The sequence below is a fragment of the Entelurus aequoreus genome, linkage group LG15 (genome assembly GCF_033978785.1).
Source record: "Entelurus aequoreus isolate RoL-2023_Sb linkage group LG15, RoL_Eaeq_v1.1, whole genome shotgun sequence".
NCBI lineage: Eukaryota > Metazoa > Chordata > Actinopteri > Syngnathiformes > Syngnathidae > Entelurus > Entelurus aequoreus.
The window spans coordinates 45,014,079-45,034,078 of record NC_084745.1 but is presented as its reverse complement, the minus strand read 5'-3'; the positions used below and the strand labels follow the sequence as shown (position 1 = coordinate 45,034,078).

General features: G+C 40.5%; 2 protein-coding genes across 10 annotated transcripts in view; one reads left to right on the top strand and one right to left on the bottom strand.

Moving 5' to 3' along the window:
* Window positions 1-8,360, top strand: part of nsun6 (NOP2/Sun RNA methyltransferase 6) — an 11,696-nt gene extending 3,336 nt beyond the window's left edge. The window contains exons 3-11 of one of the 3 annotated variants that reach the window (XM_062021603.1): window positions 36-109; window positions 171-277; window positions 345-498; window positions 2,939-3,020; window positions 3,084-3,203; window positions 3,268-3,412; window positions 3,474-3,619; window positions 7,176-7,301; window positions 7,369-8,360. In XM_062021603.1, the coding sequence (XP_061877587.1) occupies window positions 36-109; window positions 171-277; window positions 345-498; window positions 2,939-3,020; window positions 3,084-3,203; window positions 3,268-3,412; window positions 3,474-3,619; window positions 7,176-7,301; window positions 7,369-7,581 (1,167 nt within the window). In that variant the 3' untranslated portion in view covers window positions 7,582-8,360. Of the gene's footprint in view, window positions 1-35; window positions 110-170; window positions 278-344; window positions 499-2,938; window positions 3,021-3,083; window positions 3,204-3,267; window positions 3,413-3,458; window positions 3,620-7,175; window positions 7,302-7,368 lie in introns of all 3 variants that reach the window. The other 2 variants (XM_062021602.1, XM_062021604.1) reach the window with 2 other exon arrangements.
* The window catches only part of cacnb2a (calcium channel, voltage-dependent, beta 2a), a 190,779-nt gene continuing 177,739 nt past the window's right edge, over window positions 6,961-20,000 (bottom strand). For all 7 annotated transcript variants that reach the window (XM_062021594.1, XM_062021597.1, XM_062021595.1 and 4 more), the window contains one exon: window positions 6,961-16,117. In XM_062021594.1, coding sequence (XP_061877578.1) covers window positions 15,533-16,117 — 585 coding nt within the window. In that variant the 3' untranslated portion in view covers window positions 6,961-15,532. The remainder of the gene's footprint in view (window positions 16,118-20,000) is intronic.

Sequence of the window (20,000 nt, the reverse complement as noted above, 5' to 3'; positions counted from 1 at the left end):
GGTCGCGTTCACATGTTTTTGCCCACGTTGGACAGCGGGGGGAGGGGCTGGAGGCAGTTCCGCACCCCGGCATTCCAGACGTGCTGCTGCTTCCTGTGGACGGGCCCAGGTGTGTGAGACGCACGTGACGCAACGCGCTAATCAGGAAGTAACGTCGCGTCCTCCCTCAGGTGTGTGCAGCAGCTCAGCAAGGAGGTGGTGGTGGGCGCTCAGTGTGGGAACGCCGTGTTGAGGGGCGCTCACGTCTTCACCCCCGGGATGCTGGCCTGCCCCAAACGTGAGCTTCTTTCCCCCGAGAAGAGGAAAAGACGTGAACTCACCTGTGAGCGTCTGTGTCCTGTTAGATATGAAGGCTGGAGACGCCGTGTCCGTCTTCTCCGACTTGGAGGGCAAGTGCACGCGAGGAGCGCTCAGCTTCCAGGGGAGGAAAGTCTTTGTGGGAAACGGAGTGGCGGAAAAGGACCGCGCCAGCATTTTTGGTTCCGGTGACCCCGCCAGGTGAGTTTTTGGTGTATGGCATCAAAACAGTGGCAAAATGTGGCCATGTACACACTGGTTTTATTTGACACACTTCATAAGGATCATTTTGTGTAAAGACTACTCTTCACGAGCCTCACAGTTGGACAGCAACAATCCTCCTGGATCGGCTCCGACCAGCAGACGTTTTTAAATGACCATTTTGAAATCTGCAACCCCGCGATGAGGTGGCGACTTTTCCAGGGTGTACCCCGCCTTTCGCCCGAATGCAGCTGAGATAGGCTCCAGCGACCCCCCGCAACCCCAAAAAGGGACAAGCGGTAGAAAATGGATGGATGGATGGCATTTTGAAATCTGGCCCCTAAGTGCCAAAAGGAGGGACCGTGGGGCCAACGAGCGAGCGACACATTACAAGTAGAGATGTCCGATAATGGCTTTTTTGCCGATATCCGATATTCCGATATTGTCCAACTCTTAATTACCGATTCCGATATCAACTGATACGATATACACTACCGTTCAAAAGTTTGGGGTCACATTGAAATGTCCTTATTTTTGAAGGAAAAGCACTTTAAACTAGTCTTAACTTTAAAGAAATACACTCTATACATTGCTAATGTGGTAAATGACTATTCTAGCTGCAAATGTCTGGTTTTTGGTGCAATATCTACATAGGTGTATAGAGGCCCATTTCCAGCAACTATCACTCCAGTGTTCTAATGGTACAATGTGTTTGCTCATTGGCTCAGAAGGCTAATTGATGATTAGAAAACCCTTGTGCAATCATGTTCACACATCTGAAAACAGTTTAGCTCGTTACAGAAGCTACAAAACTGACCTTCCTTTGAGCAGATTGAGTTTCTGGAGCATCACATTTGTGGGGTCAATTAAACGCTCAAAATGGCCAGAAAAAGAGAACTTTCATCTGAAACTCGACAGTCTATTCTTGTTCTTAGAAATGAAGGCTATTCCACAAAATTGTTTGGGTGACCCCAAACTTTTGAACGGTAGTGTATACAGTCGTGGAATTAACACATTATTATGCCTAATTTTGTTGCGATGCCCAGCTGGATGCATTAAACAATGTAACAAGGTTTTCCAAAATAAATCAACTCAAGTTATGGAAAAAAGTGCCAACATGGCACTGCCATATTTCTTATTGAAGTTAAAGTTAAAACCAATTATTGTCACACACACACTAGGTGTGGTGAAATTTGTCCTCTGCATTTGACCCATCCCCTTGATCACCCCCTGGGAGGTGAGGGGAGCAGTGAGCAGCAGCGGTGGCCGTGCCCGGGAATCATTTTTGGTGATGTAACCCCCAATTCCAACCCTTGATGCTGAGTGCCAAGCAGGGAGGTAATGGGTCCCATTTTTATAGTCTTTGGTATGACTCGGCCGGGGTTTGAACTCACAACCTACCGATCTCAGGGCGGACACTCTAACCACTAGGCCAAAAAGTGTATCATTTTTTTTAACATGCTTCAAAACAGCAGCTTGGAATTTGGGACATGCTCTCCCTGAGAGAGCATGAGGAGGTTGAGGTGGGCGGGGTTGAGGTGGAGGGGTGTTAGGGGGTAACGGGGGGTGTATATTATAGCGTTAGTGCTGCAAGGGGTTCTGGGTATTTGTTCTGTTGTGTTTATGTTGTGTTACGGTGCGGATGTTCTCCCGAAATGTGTTTGTCATTCTTGTTTGGTGTGGGTTCACAGTGGGGCGCATATTTGTAACAGTGTTAAAGTTGTTTATACGCTACCCTCAGTGTGACCTGTATGGCTGTTGACCAAGTATGCGTTGCATTCACTTTTGTGTGTGAAAAGCCGTAGATATTATGTGATTTTGCCGGCACGCAAAGGCAGTGCCTTTAAGGTTTATTGGTGCTCTGTACTTCTCTCTACGTCCGTGTACACAGCGGCGTTTTAAAAAGTCATACATTTTACTTTTTGAAACCGATACCGATCATTTTGAAACCGATACCGATAATTTCCGATATTACATTTTAAAGCATTTATCGGCCGGCAGTCCGATATTATCGGAAACCATATGGAACTTTGCGCTCGTAGAGAAAGACACATTGCAAGCGCAAACAAGAGTTTTCGCGCGGGCAAAAAGACGCCACACAAGTCCACACAGGTGCAGAGTGTACTTTTTACATACGCAGGCAAAACTTTGTGCTCGTAGAGGAAAGACAAATGGCGAGCGTTGCAGGTGGGTCAAAAGACACCGTGCAAATGTCAAATGAGTCCGCACGCAGCCAGAGCCTACTTTTAACACGCCACAATTTTGGCAGTGTTGACGCCATGTGGAACTCTGCACTCGTAGAGAAAGAAACATGGCGAGAGATTGCGTGCGGACAAAAAAAGAGGGCGTGCAAGTGCAAAATGAGTCTGCAAGCATGCAGAGTGTGGTTTTACTGGCAGTGTTTAAGAAGCAGCTTCATGGTAATACTTTGTTGTTCCAGAGGCGTCGGCGTCCGCATGACTGAGCCGCTTTATGCCACGCCCTCCTTTGACGGGCTCCTCCCTCAGCTGGTCTTCTTACAGGTAGGTGGGTCATGTGACTCCGCCAGCTTGTTGGCGTCCTAAGGTTTTGACCGTTGTGGGCAGAACCTTCCCTCGGTGGTTGTGGGTCACGTGCTGGGGCCTTGCCCTGGAGAGCGTATCCTGGACATGTGTGCCGCCCCGGGGGGAAAGACGTGCCACATCGCCGCCCTCATGGGGGACCAGGTGCGTGCGTGGGGCGGGACTTGCAGCGTCGACAACAACGTGGACGTGTGTTTGTCTCCAACAGGGTGAAGTCGTGGCTTTGGAGCGGATCCCAAACAAGATGGAGCTTATTCGTCAAAACGCTGAAATGTTGCAGCTGCGTTGCATTAAAGCATTTTGCTTCAACAGCACTCGTGCGGCGAGCCAGCACTCAGCCAAAGACGCTGAAGGTAACAACACAACACCTCTCCATGTATGCAAGTAGTCAGTGTGCAGCTTCTTCTTCTCCAGAACCGCCGTTTCACCCCGAGAGCTTCGATCGGGTCCTGCTGGACGCTCCGTGCAGCGGCCTCGGACAGAGACCCAACATGGCGAGCACCTGGAGCCTGAAGGAGATCTGCTCCTTTCCACCGCTGCAACGCAAGCTGTTTCACGCAGTAAGTGATTGCTGCTCTTTCACCACCAGGTGGCGACAAAGACTCCTACTACTGGCGCCCCTTACAGATAAACAGATCTTTTTTGTTGGGCCTTGGGTTAATAAACAGTGTTTCATGTACTCTATTTCAATATATATATTATAAATGAGTATATCTATGTATATTTTACGTTTTCTATTTTATGCTGTATTTATTTTTACCAGTCTAAGTATTGTATTTCATAGACATTTTATACTATTTCATATATTTTATTTTATATTCTATTTTATGTAATAAATTGTATGTAAATATTTTGTTATATATTTTAAAACAGTAAATTCAATTTTATAGAAAATGCATTTTTGTATATATTATATATACAGTATATTTTACTTTATTGTATTACTAGTCTATATTTTCTATTTTATCCCTACTCTATTTTATGTTTTTATTTTGAATATATTCTATTCATTGTTTTATTTTATGTACCAGTATACTATTTTATAAATTTTCTTTATATATATATATATATATATATATATATATATATATATATATATATATATATATATATATATATATATATATATATATATATATATATATATATATATATATATATATATATATATATATATATACACAAACATATATATATACTGTATATATGTATATTTACATGTATATATATTATGTATGTATATATATATATATACACACATGTATATATACTGTATATATGTATATTTACATGTATATATATTATGTATGTATATATATATATACACACACATGTATATATACATGTGTGTGTGTATATATATATAAATATATATATATATACACACACATGTATATATATATTAGGGCTGCAACTAACGATTAATTTGATAATCGATTAATCTGTCGATTATTACTTCGATTAATCGAGTAATAATCGGATAAAAGAGACAAACTACATTTCTATCCTATCCAGTATTTTATTGAAAAAAAAACAGCATACTGGCACCATACTTATTTTGATTATTGTTTTTCAGCTGTTTGTAAATGTTGCAGTTTATAAATAAAGGTTTAGTAAAAAAAAATAAAATAATTTTTTTAAAATTAAAAAAACAAAACAAAACAACCTCTGCGCATAGCATAGATCCAACGAATCGATGACTAAATTAATCGGCAACTATTTTAATAATCGATTTTAATCGATTTAATCGATTAGTTGTTGCAGCCCTAATATATATATATATATATATATATATATATATATATATATATATATATATATATATATATATATATATATATATATATATATATATATATATATATATATATATATATATATATATATATATATATATATGTACATATACATATATATATATATATATATATATATATATATATATATATATATATATATATATATATATATATATATATATATATATACATATACATATACATATATACACATATATATATATACATATATACATATATATACACATATATTATATATATACATATATATATATATATATATATATATATATACAGTATATACACACACACAGTGTATATATACTATTTTAGGGCTGTGAATCTTTGGGTATCTTTTGGGCACCACACGATTCGATTCAGGATAGATTCGCGATTAAAAATCAATACTTTTTTAATAACATTGGGCGCCAGTTCTGTGATTAACTAGATTCCTCCACAACTCTGATAAATGTATATATTACTTATAAGAAACTTGGTTTTGCTTAATAAAATTCTACCTAAAGATGTAATAAAGTCAGATACAAATAAGGCAACAAAAGAAGTATCCAATACTTTTTCTAAAGTAAATTTGTACAGCAGATATGATCCTCTACATCAAGAGTGTCAAACTCTGGCCCGCGGGCCAAATTTGGCCCGCCGTGTAATTTCATTTGGCCCTTGAGGTGATATCAAATTAACATTAGAGCTGGCCCGCCGGTATTATACAGCGGTGGTGCCGCGGTAACACCGCATTCACCGCTAATATTCATACTTGCCAACCCTCCCGAGAGACTCCCAAATTTCAGTACCCCTTCCGAAAAATCTCCCGAGGCAACCATTCTCCTGAATTTCTCCCGATTTCCATCCGGACAACATTATTGGGGGCGTGCCTTAAAGGCACTGCCTTCAATGTCCTCTACAACCTCTACAAACAGCATGCTGGCCTAGTCACATAATTTATAAGTGAATACAAGGCATACTTGGTCAACAGCCATACAGGTCACACTGCGAGTGGCCGTATAAACAACTTTAACACTGTTACAAATATGCGCCACGCTGTGAACCCACACCAAACAAGAATGACAAACACATTTCGGGACAACACAACATAAACACAACAGAACAAATACCCAGAACCCCTTGCAGCACTAACTCTTCCGGGATGCTACAATATACAGCCCCGCTACCACCAAACCCCGCTCCTGCCCACCAAGTTAATTTTGATATTTACCTCAGAAGGGTGCAAATAGAAAAGAGGCATTCAATTTTTTATTTCAATTGTATTTAATATACCATTGATGTTTTTTCGTTTGTTTTTTTAAAGTTGATTTTGCACTATTAAGTTATATAAGCGTTGCTTGTTCCATATTCAGCATTAAAGCAAATCAGTGTAGCAAACTAAGCAATAATTCACGTTTTATTCATGCACTTTCTCTTGCTACTTCAAGGCTTGAATGTTTGATTCATTCATTATTGTTATTTTATTTTCAAATTTATTATTATGCTGTGGAAAAAGTTTATTTTGATATTTACCTCAGAAGGCTGCAAATAGAAAAGAGGCATTCAATTTGTATTTAAATTTTATTTGATATGCCAATGATATTTTTAAATTATTATTATTATTATTTGAAACTCGATTTTGCATGTCACTATAAAGTTATATAAGCCTTGCTTGTTCAATATTCAATGCAAAACTTGTTTGGGTCCCTATTAAAAGGTTAATTTGTTCAACCTTGGACCGCGGCTTTGTTCAGTTTTACATTTTGGCCCACTCTGTATTTGAGTTTGACACCCCTGCTCTACATCAACTATATGACTTGTCTGAGTGGCTGGACAGGACTGATGAAACAAAATAAAGATTTGTGTTTTTTTTTATCAATAAATAATTTTTACAAGTAAGAATCATGATTCATTTGAATTTATATATATATATATATATATATATATATATATATATATATATATATATATATATATATATATATATATATATATATATATATATATATATATATATATATATATATATATATATATATATATATATATATATATACTGCGTACATATTTACACACGCACACAATTGTTTAACAGTGTCTTCTATTTTGGATAGGATACAATTTAGTATACTGTAATATATTTTATGTGTATTTAGTTTATACTATTTTATGATTTTTTTTAGATGTATAATATTTTATATATAATATTTTACAGTATAAATTTGATATAAATACTATTTTTGTTATATAACACACCTTGCCTGTTAACATTTTATTGAATTTTGACCAATTTTATACTATTTTGTATTTCTTGCAGGCGGTGCAGCTGCTAAAAAGGGGCGGAGTTCTGGTGTACAGCACGTGCACGGTGACGCTGGCGGAAAACGAGGAGCAGGTGGCGTGGGCCCTGCGCACCTTCCCTTGCCTCAGGCTGCAGCCTCAGGTAAGGACCCCCACTTCTTTCGCCTACGCCCCAAAACGAAACCATAACAGAGCTTTCCCGCCCGCAGGAGCCTCACGTCGGCGCCGAGGGAATGGCGGGGGCGGGTCTGGCACCGGAACAGCTCCGCCTGCTCCAGAGGTTCCGGCCCGAGCTAAACTGGCAGCAGGCAGACGACGGTGCGCCCCTCACTTGCAGGGCCAACAGCGACACCATTGGCTTTTTTATTGCTAAATTCCAGAAAAGTGACTCTTCAGAAGATGTGACATGCAAAGATGACTAATCGCCACTAGATGGCGACATGACTTTGTTATGACTTCATTAGAAATCTCTTCTGTAACCAATAAGGTTCCAGTGGAGCTGCAGCGTTTGGAAGCGTTGCCATGGAAACCGTCGCAGTCTCAGCGCTCAAGTAAACAAAGCCGTCTGCAGGCCATGTAAGGAGAAGCTGCGGCAGTCGCCATGGCAACAGTGACGACACAGCCGCCATGGCGACGGCGGCTCGTGGAAGTGCGGAACCAGGAAGTGTCGTGTGCAGAAAGAGGTCACGAGAGGTAGAGAAAAAAGGAATTATTTATGGATGTTTGTCTGGCAAACTGCAGAAGACCCTCAGACTCGCCATGAAAGGCAAACTAACCGACTTTTTCTCTTTTTTTTCAACGTCGCCATGACGACCGGGGAGGCCTCCCTTTTAATTTTTCAGCAGCGTTCCGCTTGACAAAAAAAAAACTATTTATAGATGCCACAGCCTGGGTGTACTCAAAAGAGCACACATTGTTTTATTGTGCACCGTTGAAAAAGCTGCAGCCTCACCAATGTAGCATACAAATAAATGTTGGGGTTTGCTCTTTTTTTTACAATTGTCCAAGAGGAGCAAATGATAAAGTGAGGGGTTGTAAACAAGACGACTCGAGCGGAAGCCATCATTTTGCATTCAGTTGACAAGAATTAGACTAGAAAAACAGTATAAGAACACAAGATAGAACAGAAAGTTACATGAATCCAAAATAAACCTACGTATTTTACTGCATAATTAGCCATTAAAGATGTTGACCAAATATGTATTTTAACGACATTTATTTTCATCCTTCGTGCTAACGCTGCTTTTTAGACGACTGGGAAGACTCAAGGCTCCGTTCACACTGCTGGCTACAATATCTAGTTTTGTGTTGAATCCAATATTCACTTTACACAAAAAAAAAAGTGATTTCTAACGGTCCCTGAAGTAAACAGAATGAGCACGTGACATCGTGACGTCACACAGAAGTAAGGCTCCAAGTCTCGTAGGAATTGTATCCAACATCTTTTTAACCAAATTATTTGTTGTAAAAGATTAAGATAGAAGATGATTTGTTTTGTCTCTCGCTGTTTGTCGCGCATGGGCTTCTTTTTGCGACAGTCTATTTTGGAGAAGAGTAATGACATTGTCGCTTTTTGATGACCGCGACCCGACCCGCGTCGAATTAAAAATAAATGTTTTACTGTTCACGTTGACATGAAAAAAAAAAGTCACATACATTTCACAAATGAGCAAAAAAAAAAAAAAATCGCAATTGACCTGCAATGTGAACGTAGCTATACACGAAAAGTGCATTGGAAGTTTTTAGGAGCACATTAGGCATACGTGAATGACAGAAATAGGGGAGGAATGCCAAATAATCGGCGACATTCCCTAAAAAAAAAAAAGTCATATATGCACAATTGAATTAACTGTAAAACAAATAGTTGTATTCATCTAATTTCGTAATCAACATCATTTAAAATATTGGTTAAATCGGGATCTTGATTTCATTTACATTGAATAATGAAAAAAATAGCATTTGTTGCTGGTCCCTGCTTGCTAACATTAGACTTCACAATAAAATACAAAGGTACCTCAGGATATGTCGTTTACAAGTCTGTCTCTCGGCTAATCGTCATGCTTTAGAAACATTTACCGTATTTTTCGGACTATAAGTTGCAGTTTTTTTCATAGTTTGGCCGGGGGTGCGACTTATACTCAGGAGCGACTTATGTGTGAAATTATTAACACATTAGCGTAAAATATCAAATAATATTATTTAGCTCATTCACGTAAGAGACTAGACGTATAAGATTTCATGGGATTTAGCGATTAGGAGTGACAGATTGTTTGGTAAACGTATAGCATGTTCTATATGTTATAGTTATTTGAATGACTCTTACCATAATATGTTACGTTAACATACCAGCCACGTTCTCAGTTGGTTATTTATGCCTCATATAACGTACACTTATTCAGCCTGTTGTTCACTATTCTTTATTTATTTTAAATTGCCTTTCAAATGTCGATTCTTGGTGTTGGGTTTTATCAAATAAATTTCCCCAAAAAATGCGACTTATACTCCAGTGCGACTTATATATGTTTTTTCCTTCTTTATTATGTATTTTCGGCCGGTGCGACTTATACTCCGGAGCGACTTATACTCCGAAAAATACGGTAAGTTACGAGCCTCCCCACTGTAGTTATAGTGTAGCGAATGTCACGCTAAATCCCGTAAAATCCGACCAAAACATCCAGTTTCAAGCACTAGCATTAGCTTATAGCCAGAGATCATTTCGTATTCCAACCATGAAAAGGAAGAAAGTGAGGGTGAAGGACAGTGCTGAAAATAAGAGGATGATATTCATTAAATTGAAAAAAGAAGTCATCAAAAACATGACTGGCTAGTCTGCACCATACTGAATGACTCCATAACGCCAGCCAAGAACGTTAAAATAATATCTAAACACCAACATTTATCCATGAAAATATGGAGAAGCTGCTGATGGTGTTTGACAGCAAGGGCCCAGGAAATAAATATAGAAGTCAACTCTACTTTTTACTTTATAAAATGACTGTAGTTATTTGTATTAGATTCTATTGTATTTCTTAATACAATTTGAAGTATTTTCATTTTAAATGGTTTACATAGTAAAATGGTGCTGTTTTGGTGGTCAAGCACCGATTAATTTATTTGAATGCATTTCAACAGGCGACGCTGAGCTCTCTGAGGAGTTTGCGTGTCCCAGTGATCCTAAGAAATACAATGTTGAGGGATTCTGTGCCCCTGGTGGGGTTTCCTAAGACAAGCAGGTCCTACGGGGCACAACCAGAAGAGGCCACGTAAATCCACCCCTCCAATGGGGTCACCACTAATGGGAAAGGCTATTGGGGTCGGGTGCATTGTGAGCTGGGCAGCAGCCGAAGGTATGGGGACCTTGGCGGTCTGACCCTCAGCTGCAAAAGCTAGCTCTTGGGGCGTGGAATGTCACTTCTCTAGTGGGAGAAGGAGACTGAGCTTGCCAACGTAAAGCAGGGGCTCTGAAATCATTCCTTTCGAGAGGTTCTGGACTTCCTTCCATTCTGGTGTTGCAATCAGTGAGCGGGGACAGGCAATACTTGTTTCCCCCTGACTCCTAGCTCGTACGTTGAAGTTTAACCCAGAAGACAAGAGGGTTGACTCCTTCTGCCTTCAGGTGAGGAACGAGTCCCACACTTTTTGAATCCCCTAGAGGCAGTACTGGAGAATGCTCCCTCAAGCGATTGGCTTGTTCTGCTAGGGGACTTCAACGCTCACGTTGGAAATGACAGTGAGGCCTCTAGAGGCATGATTAGGAGGAACGGCTGCCCCGATCTAAACCCGAGGGATTTTTTGTAACTGGACTTTTATGCTAGTCAAAGATTGTTCATAACAAGCAGAACGTTCATGCGTAATGGTGTCCATATGTGCACCTGGTACCAGGACACCGTGGGCTGCAGTTCAATGATTGCCTTTATGGGCGTTTTGTCGGACTTGGACTCGGTCCCACGTCTTGGACGCTGAGGAGAAGTGAGGATGGAACTTTCAACTGATCACATTCGGATGGGGGAGGATTTCCCTGCCAGGACCAAACCCAATGTGAGGGTCTCCCGTCAGGGAGTTTTAATTTCCACCTCTAGAAGAGCTTCAAACATGTTCCAAGAGAGGTGGGAGACATTGAGTGGGCCATGTTCCGTACCTCTATTGGCAAGGCAGCCGATTGGAGCTGTGGCCACAAGGTGGTTGGTGCCTGTCGTGGCGGTTATCCCAGAACAACCTGGGGGACAGCGGCGGAGAGGGATGCCATCAAGCTGAAGAAGGTCTTTTTGGCTTATGGTACTCTGGAGGCAACTGACAGGTACTCGACAGTCCAAGTGGTGTGTGGCTTTGGCGGATGTCAAAGCAAAAATTCGGACATGGTAGGAGTTCAGTGAAACCATGGAGAACCTCTTCCGGAGGTATTTTCTGGATCTTCCCCCTCCGTTTTAGGAAGGAGAATCAGTTGACCGTCATCATTGTGTATAAGGGGATGTGTGCTGCTGACTTTGACTTGGGATGTTGTGAATTGGTGGAAGCAATACTTGGAAGACATCCTCAATCCCACTTATACGCCTTCTGTGAAGAAGCAGTGCCTGTTGACTCTGTAGTGGGCTCTCCTAACTCTGGGGCTGAGGTTGCAGAGGTAGTTAAGAATCTCTTCGGTGGCAAGGCTCTGGGTTCGACGAGATCTGCCCAGATTTCCTTAAAGCTCTAGATGCCAGGGGTGGTACCTCTGGATTGGTAGACCGGGATGGTGGTTCCTCCCATCAAAAACGGGACTGGGGGTTGTATTCCAACTATCGTGGGATCACACTCCTCAGCCTTCCTATTAGTGTCTATTCAGGTGTATTGGACAGGTGGCTACGCTGGATATTCGAATCTCAGATTCAAGAGAAGCAGTGTGGTTTTTGTCCTGGTCGTGAAACTGTGGACCAGCTCAAAATTTTTGGAAGAGTCCTTGTGGGTGCATAGAATAAAGTACTATCTATCTAGAAGTTTGCCAAATCAGTGTAAATGTGTTTTCTGGACTTGGAAAAGGCATTCGACCGTGTCCCTTGGAGAGTGCTCCAGGAATATCAAACAGTCTGATGGTTGCATTCCGCTCGCTGTACGATCGGTGTCAGCGCTTCGGATGCATTGCCGGCAGTAAGTCGCACCTGTTTCTAGCGAGGGTTGGACTCTGTGAGTGCTGCCTGACAGAATTTTAACATGCAGTCAAGGTGTTGAGAGAATCCGCTCTGGTGGCTTTAGGTTTAGGTATTTGCAGATGATGTGGTCATGCTGGCTTCATCTGGCTGTGATCTTCAGTTCTTACTGGGTTGGTTCGCAGCTGACTGTGAAGCGACTGGGATGAGAACAAGTGATGCGGACTCTGCATCAGTCCATCGTTGTGAAGATTCAGTCAATTAACTGTCCGACCTACGGTCCTAACCACACCTTTTTGCATCAGCTTTGGGTTGTGACCGAAAAGACAAGATCACGGGTACAGGCGGCCGAAATGAGTTTCCTACGTCGGTTGCTGGGGCTCTCCCTTAGGGTGAGAAGCTCTGGAGTTCGGGAGGAGCTCGAAGTAAAGTCGCTGCTCCTCCACATAACGAGTAGCCAAATGAGGTGGCTCAGGCATCTGGTTGGATGCCCCCCTGACACCTACCAGGGGAGGTATTGATGGCCCAGTCCGACCAATAGGAGGCCATGGGGAAGACCCAGGACACATCGGAGAGACTATATCTCCTAGCTGGCCTTGGAGTGCCTTGGGATCCCCAGGGAGGATCTGGACAAAGCAGCCGGGTAGAGCGTTGTCTGGGCTTCTCTGGTTGGGCTGCTGTCCCCGCAACCCAACCCTGGATAAGCGGAAGAAGATGGATGGGCGACATTGTTTTGCGATACTTTTTTTTTCGCGAAGCAATTTGCGTCACAGAACCAATTAAACTTATATTCCGAGGTACCACTGTATAATCATTCAAATCCTTCAGAAATGTTATTTTTTTACATATGTGTTACTCCTTACCCCCGTTTATTTTCTTTCAAAAACTATCACTTTAGTGGTGTCTCTGGGTTTTTACTCAGTCCCGTTACACACTACCTAATAAAGTCATGTGGTCCACATAAAGTCGCAAAAGTAAATTCACTCACTTTTTCTTCCTGCATATTCAGTGATATTTACCATATTTTTCGGACTATAAGTCGCAGTTTTTTTCATAGTTTGGCCGGGGGTGCGACTTATACTCAGGAGCGACTTATGTGTGAAATTATTAACACATTAGCGTAAAATATCAAATAATATTATTTAGCTCATTCACGTAAGAGACTAGACGTATAAGATTTCATGGGATTTAGCGATTAGGAGTGACAGATTGTTTGGTAAACGTATAGCATGTTCTATATGTTATAGTTATTTAAATGACTCTTACCATAATATGTTACGTTAACATACCAGGCACGTTCTCAGTTGGTTATTTATGCCTCATATAACGTACACTTATTCAGCCTGTTGTTCACTATTCTTTATTTATTTTAAATTGCCTTTCAAATGTCTATTCTTGGTGTTGGCTTTTATCAAATACATTTCCCCCCAAAAATGCGACTTATACTCCAGTGCGACTTATATATGTTTTTTTCCTTCTTTATTATGCATTTTCGGCCGATGCGACTTATACTCCGGTGCGACTTATACTCCGAAAAATACGGTAGATGTTATTTTTCCTAAAATATTTTTTGTTTGTTTGAATCACTGCCATGCGGTTATATTTCATGTATTTGCTAATTCTATGTAAAAAAAACAACCTCCCTCCTGTTACTTTCAGTCCTGTTACTCAACTGAGTCATCTTCGCCATATGAACCCAGTTGACTGAGGCGGGGAAATACACATTATTTGTATTATCAGGTTCGGAGTTGAAGAAAGACTTTATTTTGATCAATCGGGCCCCTAAGTAGAATTTTATAAAATACTTTTTAATCAAATTTGAATTGAATTTAGTATTTAGTTTCACCTACAACAAATCCATTGGAAAGAAATTGTTTGTTTGTGCAAAATAATAGTTCTAACATTATAAAAATATCAATTTGGCTGCCTTACAATGAGAATGTGGAGGGAAATTTCTAGGGCTGCAAATCTTTGGGTGTCCCACGATTCGATTCAATATCGATTCTTGGGATCACGATTCGATTATAAATAGATTTTTTTTTTCGATTCAACGCGATTCAAAAACGATATTTTTCCGAATCAAAACAATTCTCTATTCATTCAATACATAGGATTTCAGCAGGATCTACCCCAGTCTGCTGACATGCAAGCAGAGTAGTAGATTTTTGTAAAAAGCTTTTATAATTGTAAAGGACAATGTTTTATCAACTGATTGCAATAATGTACATTTGTTTCAACTATTAAATAAACCAAAAATATAACTTATTTTATCTTTGTGAAAATATTGGACACAGTGTGTTGTCAAGCTTATGAAATGCGATGCAAGTGTAAGCCACTGTGACACTATTGTTCATTTTTTTTCTTTTTTTTATAAATGTCTAATGATAATGTCAATGAGGGATTTTTAATCACTGCTATGTTGAAATTGTAACTAATATTGATACTGTTGTTGATAATATTCGTCGTGTTTGTGTCTCCTCTCAATTGCTCTGTTTATTGCAGTTCTGAGTGTTGCTGGGCCGGGTTTGGTTTTGGAATTGGATTGCATTGTTGTGGTATTGCTGTGTATTGTTTTGTTGGATTGATTAATAAAAAAAAAAAAGAAATAAAATAAAGGGATTTTTGAAAAATGAGAATCGATACACAACATGAGAATCGCGATTTGAACTCGAATCGATTTTTTCCCACACCCCTAGAAATTTCCCAATATATTTTCATCAATGACAGAGCAGGAAGGGGCTAGGAATAGGTTCATTAATTGACATTTTACATGCGCTTCTTCATGCAAAATGAACCACGCAGTGCGTGATCTGCGTACAGGGAGGGGGCGGGCCTGACTAGAACTTGCAAACGGCACCGATTTAACGGAATGGCCCAATTATTGCTTAGATATGTCCCCTTTTTCCCTCCCTTTTAAAAGCGCAGAGTGGGGTTTTTGGCTCCTTCCCAGCAGTCTACAACGCAGCACCAGCCATCTGTTTCTGGCTGCCACATGAATCTGAGCAGAGGCGGCCTGGTTTAGGGACCCCCTGAAGACAAACGGATCTCATCAACATTCCCAATGTTTTCGAAGCTACAAAAGACCTCGGCGTCCGATGGAGTGGCTCGGGGAAAGGGCGTAGCGAGAGGACACCTCACAAGGTGCATACAGTGAATATTCATGCATATCCACATCTATGCATAGATCCACGTACAGTAGATATATATGGATATAGAAAAGGAAACGAGGTTTACATAAATAGCCAGGTCCTCATTCTCCTGCGTCGCTCCTCTTTTTGGCTGCCAAACCGCCATCTTGGTCCGGGTCGTAGTAGTGATGGTGGTCCCTAGTGGGCCTGTGGTGATGGTGATGGTGGTGAGTGCGCTGTTTGTTTCGTTCATTGTGGTCCTGCTCACGCTCTTTGGAGCGGTGGTGGCCGCCCTCGTCCTGCCCGCCACCACGGTGGTGGTGGTGGTGGTGGTGATGGTGGTTGTTGTGGTCCCGGTGAGGCGCCCCGAAATCCCTGTCCTCCTCGCCCTCCTGATGCTGGAGGATGTGAACGCGAAGCTCCTCGTGAGCGGCGTCCTTGCTCTCTCGACTGTCCGGGGTCTCGGAGTCCAACGTCTCCTGGCGGGCGAGGCCCCTCGCTCGGCTGCTGTTGCGGTGGTGATGGTGGTGGTGGTGGTGATTGTTGTGCTCCCGGTGGTGGATGTGCTGCCCTCTCCTGGATGACTCTGTCCTCAGAGGCCTCTCCTCCTGGTCGGCATCGTCGTCGTCCTCCTCCTCCTCCTCCTCCTCGTCGGCCTGGTCTTCTCTGGCGAAGTCTCTCTCTCCTCTGAGCTCTGCGGCGCCACCCTGAGGTCAGCAATAAACAACAGTTAAAGAAGAAAAAGAGCAGTGACCTAAGCCTCTTTTCTACCAAGCAGTACTTTGTTACTTAATAGGTGACCAAGACTTGGGTATCCTTTAGGGATGGACGATATGGCCTAAAACTATATCGCGGTATTGCGGCCTTATGCGAATACCAAATGTATAGCGATATTTAATTTGGCATAAAAATGATAGTAGAACTTTAAATGTTGAGGGTTCACCGTGTTTTTTTAAAGATTTTTGGCCTAAACTAAGCATAACAATGGCTAAAAACTGCCATGAAGACCACTGGCTGCTCTCTCCCCTCCCTAGATGAACTGTACAGTGCCAGGTGCCTCAAAAAGGCCTAAAACATCATAAGGGACCCATCCCACCCCGGACATAAACTTTTTCAACTGCAGGAGATACAGGACAATAAAATGCCGGACAAACAGACTTAAGAAAATTTTTTTACCCGAGAGCAATAGTGTCGCTGAACACAAGACGACAATAATGACTGCGCATGTGAGCTGTGTGCTTGCTATTTTTATGTATTTTATGTATTTAGGGACCGAATGTCCCTTTGGGACAGAGGACCCTATTGTATTTGTAAGGTTTTATTATTATTATACCGCCGCCTCTTTGAGCTGTAATTTGACCCCGTTAACATGCTTCAAAACTCACCATATTTGACACACACATCAGGACTGAAGAAAATTGCGATCTAATCAAAAAACCTAGCCCCAAAACTCAAAATTACGCTCTAGCGCCCCCTAGGAAGAAAACACAGACAAAACTGCCTGTAACTTCCAGTAGGAATGTCGTAGAGACATGAAACAAAAACCTCTATGTAGGTCTCACTTAGACCTAGATTTCATACACTGACATCCTTCAGCAAAAATCAACAGGAAGTTTGCAATTCCCCCTTCAAAACAAAAGTTTTGTAAAAACAGTCACCTTTGCCTCTTGGAGCTATAATTTGACCCCCTTAACATGCTTCAAAACTCACCAAACTGGACACACACATCAGGACTGGCAAAAATTGCGATCTAATAAAAAAAAAAAAAAAACAACCCCAAAACTCAAAATTGCGCTGTAGCGCCCCCTAGGAAGAAAACACAGACAAAACTGCTCCTAGGAAGAAAACACAGACAAAACTGCCAGTAACTTCCAGTAGGAATGTCGTAGAGACATGAAACAAAAACCTCTATGTAGGTCTCACTTAGACCTAGATTTCATACACCGACATCCTTCAGCAAAAATCAACAGGAAGTTTGCAATTCCCCCTTCAAAACAAAAGTTTTGTAAAAAACAGTCACCTTTGCCTCTTGGAGCTATAATTTGACCCCCTTAACATGCTTCAAAACTCACCAAACTGGACACACACATCAGGACTGGCAAAAATTGCGATCTAATAAAAAAAAAACCCAACCCCAAAACTCAAAATTGCGCTCTAGCGCCCCCTAGGAAGAAAACACAGACAAAACTGCTTCTAGGAAGAAAACACAGACAAAACTGTCAGTAACTTCCAGTAGGAATGTTGTAGAGACATAAAACAAAAACCTCTATGTAGGTCTCACTTAGACCTAGATTTCATACACTGACATCCTCCAGCAAAAATCAACAGGAAGTTTGCAATTCCCCCTTCAAAACAAAAGTTTTGTAAAAACAGTCACCTTTGCCTCTTGGAGCTATAATTTGACCTCCTTAACATGCTTCAAAACTCACCAAACTGGACACACACATAAGGACTGGCAAAAATTGCGATCTAATAAAAAAAAAAACCCCAAACCCAAAACTCAAAATTACGCTCTAGCGCCCCCTAGGAAGAAAACACAGACAAAACTGGTCCTAGGAAGAAAACACAGACAAAACTGCCTGTAACTTCCAGTAGAAATGTCGTAGAGACATGAAACAAAAACCTCTATGTAGGTCTCACTTAGACCTAGATTTCATACACTGACATCCTTCAGCAAAAATCAACAGGAAGTTTGCAATTCCCCCTTCAAAACAAAAGTTTTGTAAAAACCGGTCACCTTTTTTCAAACATTATCTCCTCTGAGCGCGTTTGTCGTGTCGGCTTCAAACTAGCACAGGAGAGAGATTGAACCCTTCTGATTAAAAGTTGACCAAAGAGTTTTAATTACCGCTCTGGTTTGGATTTTATGTGCCGTCAAAGTCGGTCCCGCCCATCGCTGCTTGCAGCTTTAATTTGATCTATTTATCTATGTTCTTATGTTTTTATGTGTTATGAATTTGCACTAAATTAGTTTAGCTTGCAATTTCGTTGTACAATGTACAATGACAATAAAGATATATTCTATTCTATTCTATCCTATTCTAAACAAAATAAAAGTATCAACAGAGTGGTACTGACCACTAGAAAGAGACCAAACCTGATTGGCTCAGCCTCAGGAGAATTACTATGTTGGATTAAAACAGGGGTGGGCCAAATGCGGCCCACCAACATCTTCAATTTGGCCCGCGAGACATCACAAGTTTTAATAAGTAATCGTACCCACAGGGAGATTGCAAGCATTTTAAGTCTGACAATTTTGTTGCTACTATTATGTCGCCTTCTAGTGGATAACGTGAGTAATTCAGATCAAATACCTTTTTAATTATGCTGCGATTGAAAGTATGCACCGCATTTACTGATATGACCCAATGCAAACAACCTTCCCTAGTCATGGTGCAAAAAATAAATAAATAAATACAATTCCAACCAACACAAAATGTCAACAGACATGGTCTCATATAACAACCTGCTCACCGAACTTTGTGGACATTATAAAAATGCACCGTGAAAAAATTCTAAATTACACAGATTTAAATCCATTACAAAGCATGATGGGTAAAATGCAAAACACTCTCCACACTAGGGTTGTATGGTATGCCGGTGTTAGTATAGTACCGCGATACTAATGAATCATATTCGGTACTATACCGCCTCTGTAATGATACCAAGTACAGTAGCGTATCTAGTCGATACTACTATGATTACGTCGATATTTTTGGCATCACAACATCTTCTTTCGTTTAAATTTTTTTTTATATTATGTTTATGAACTCAGGAAATATTTCCCTGGACACATGAGGACTTTGAATATGACCAATGTATGATCCTGTAACGACTTGGTATCGGATTGATACCCAAATTTGTGGTATCATCCAAAACTAATGTAAAGTATCAAACAACAGAAGAATACGTGATTATTACATTTTAACAGAAGTGTAGATAGAACATGTTAAAAGAGAAAGTAAGCAGATATTAACAGTAAATGAACAAGTAGATTAATAGTTCATTTTCTACCGCTTGTCCTTATTAATGTTGACAAAATAATAGAATGATAAATGACACAATGTTTAACTGCATATGTCAGCAGACTAATTAGGAGCCTTTGTTTGTTTACTTACTACTAAAAGACAAGTTGTCTTGTAAGTTCACTATTTTATTTAAGGACAAACTTGCAATAATAAACATATGTTTAATGTACCCTAAGATTTTTTTGTTAAAATAAAGCCAATAATGACATTTTTTGTGGTCCCCTTTTTTTTAGTAAAGTACAGAAAAGTATCTAAATAATGTTGGTACCGGTACCAAAATATTGGTACAACACTACTCCATTTCAGCTGCTTGATATTTCTGATTGATCACAAAACTTTAAGGAGGTAGTCACGGAAGTAAACAAGGTAAAAGTCCAACTTTCACGTACTCTTGATATCCAATTATCCATCCACCTCGGGGTCACAAGGGTGGCTGGAGCCTATCCCAGTACTATTAAATATATATCCATTATATTAATATATTATATATAGTTACTTTACACACAGTCCACTTTCGGCTCTCCCCAAGTCAAAAAGTTTGGACACCCCTGGATTAAAAGAA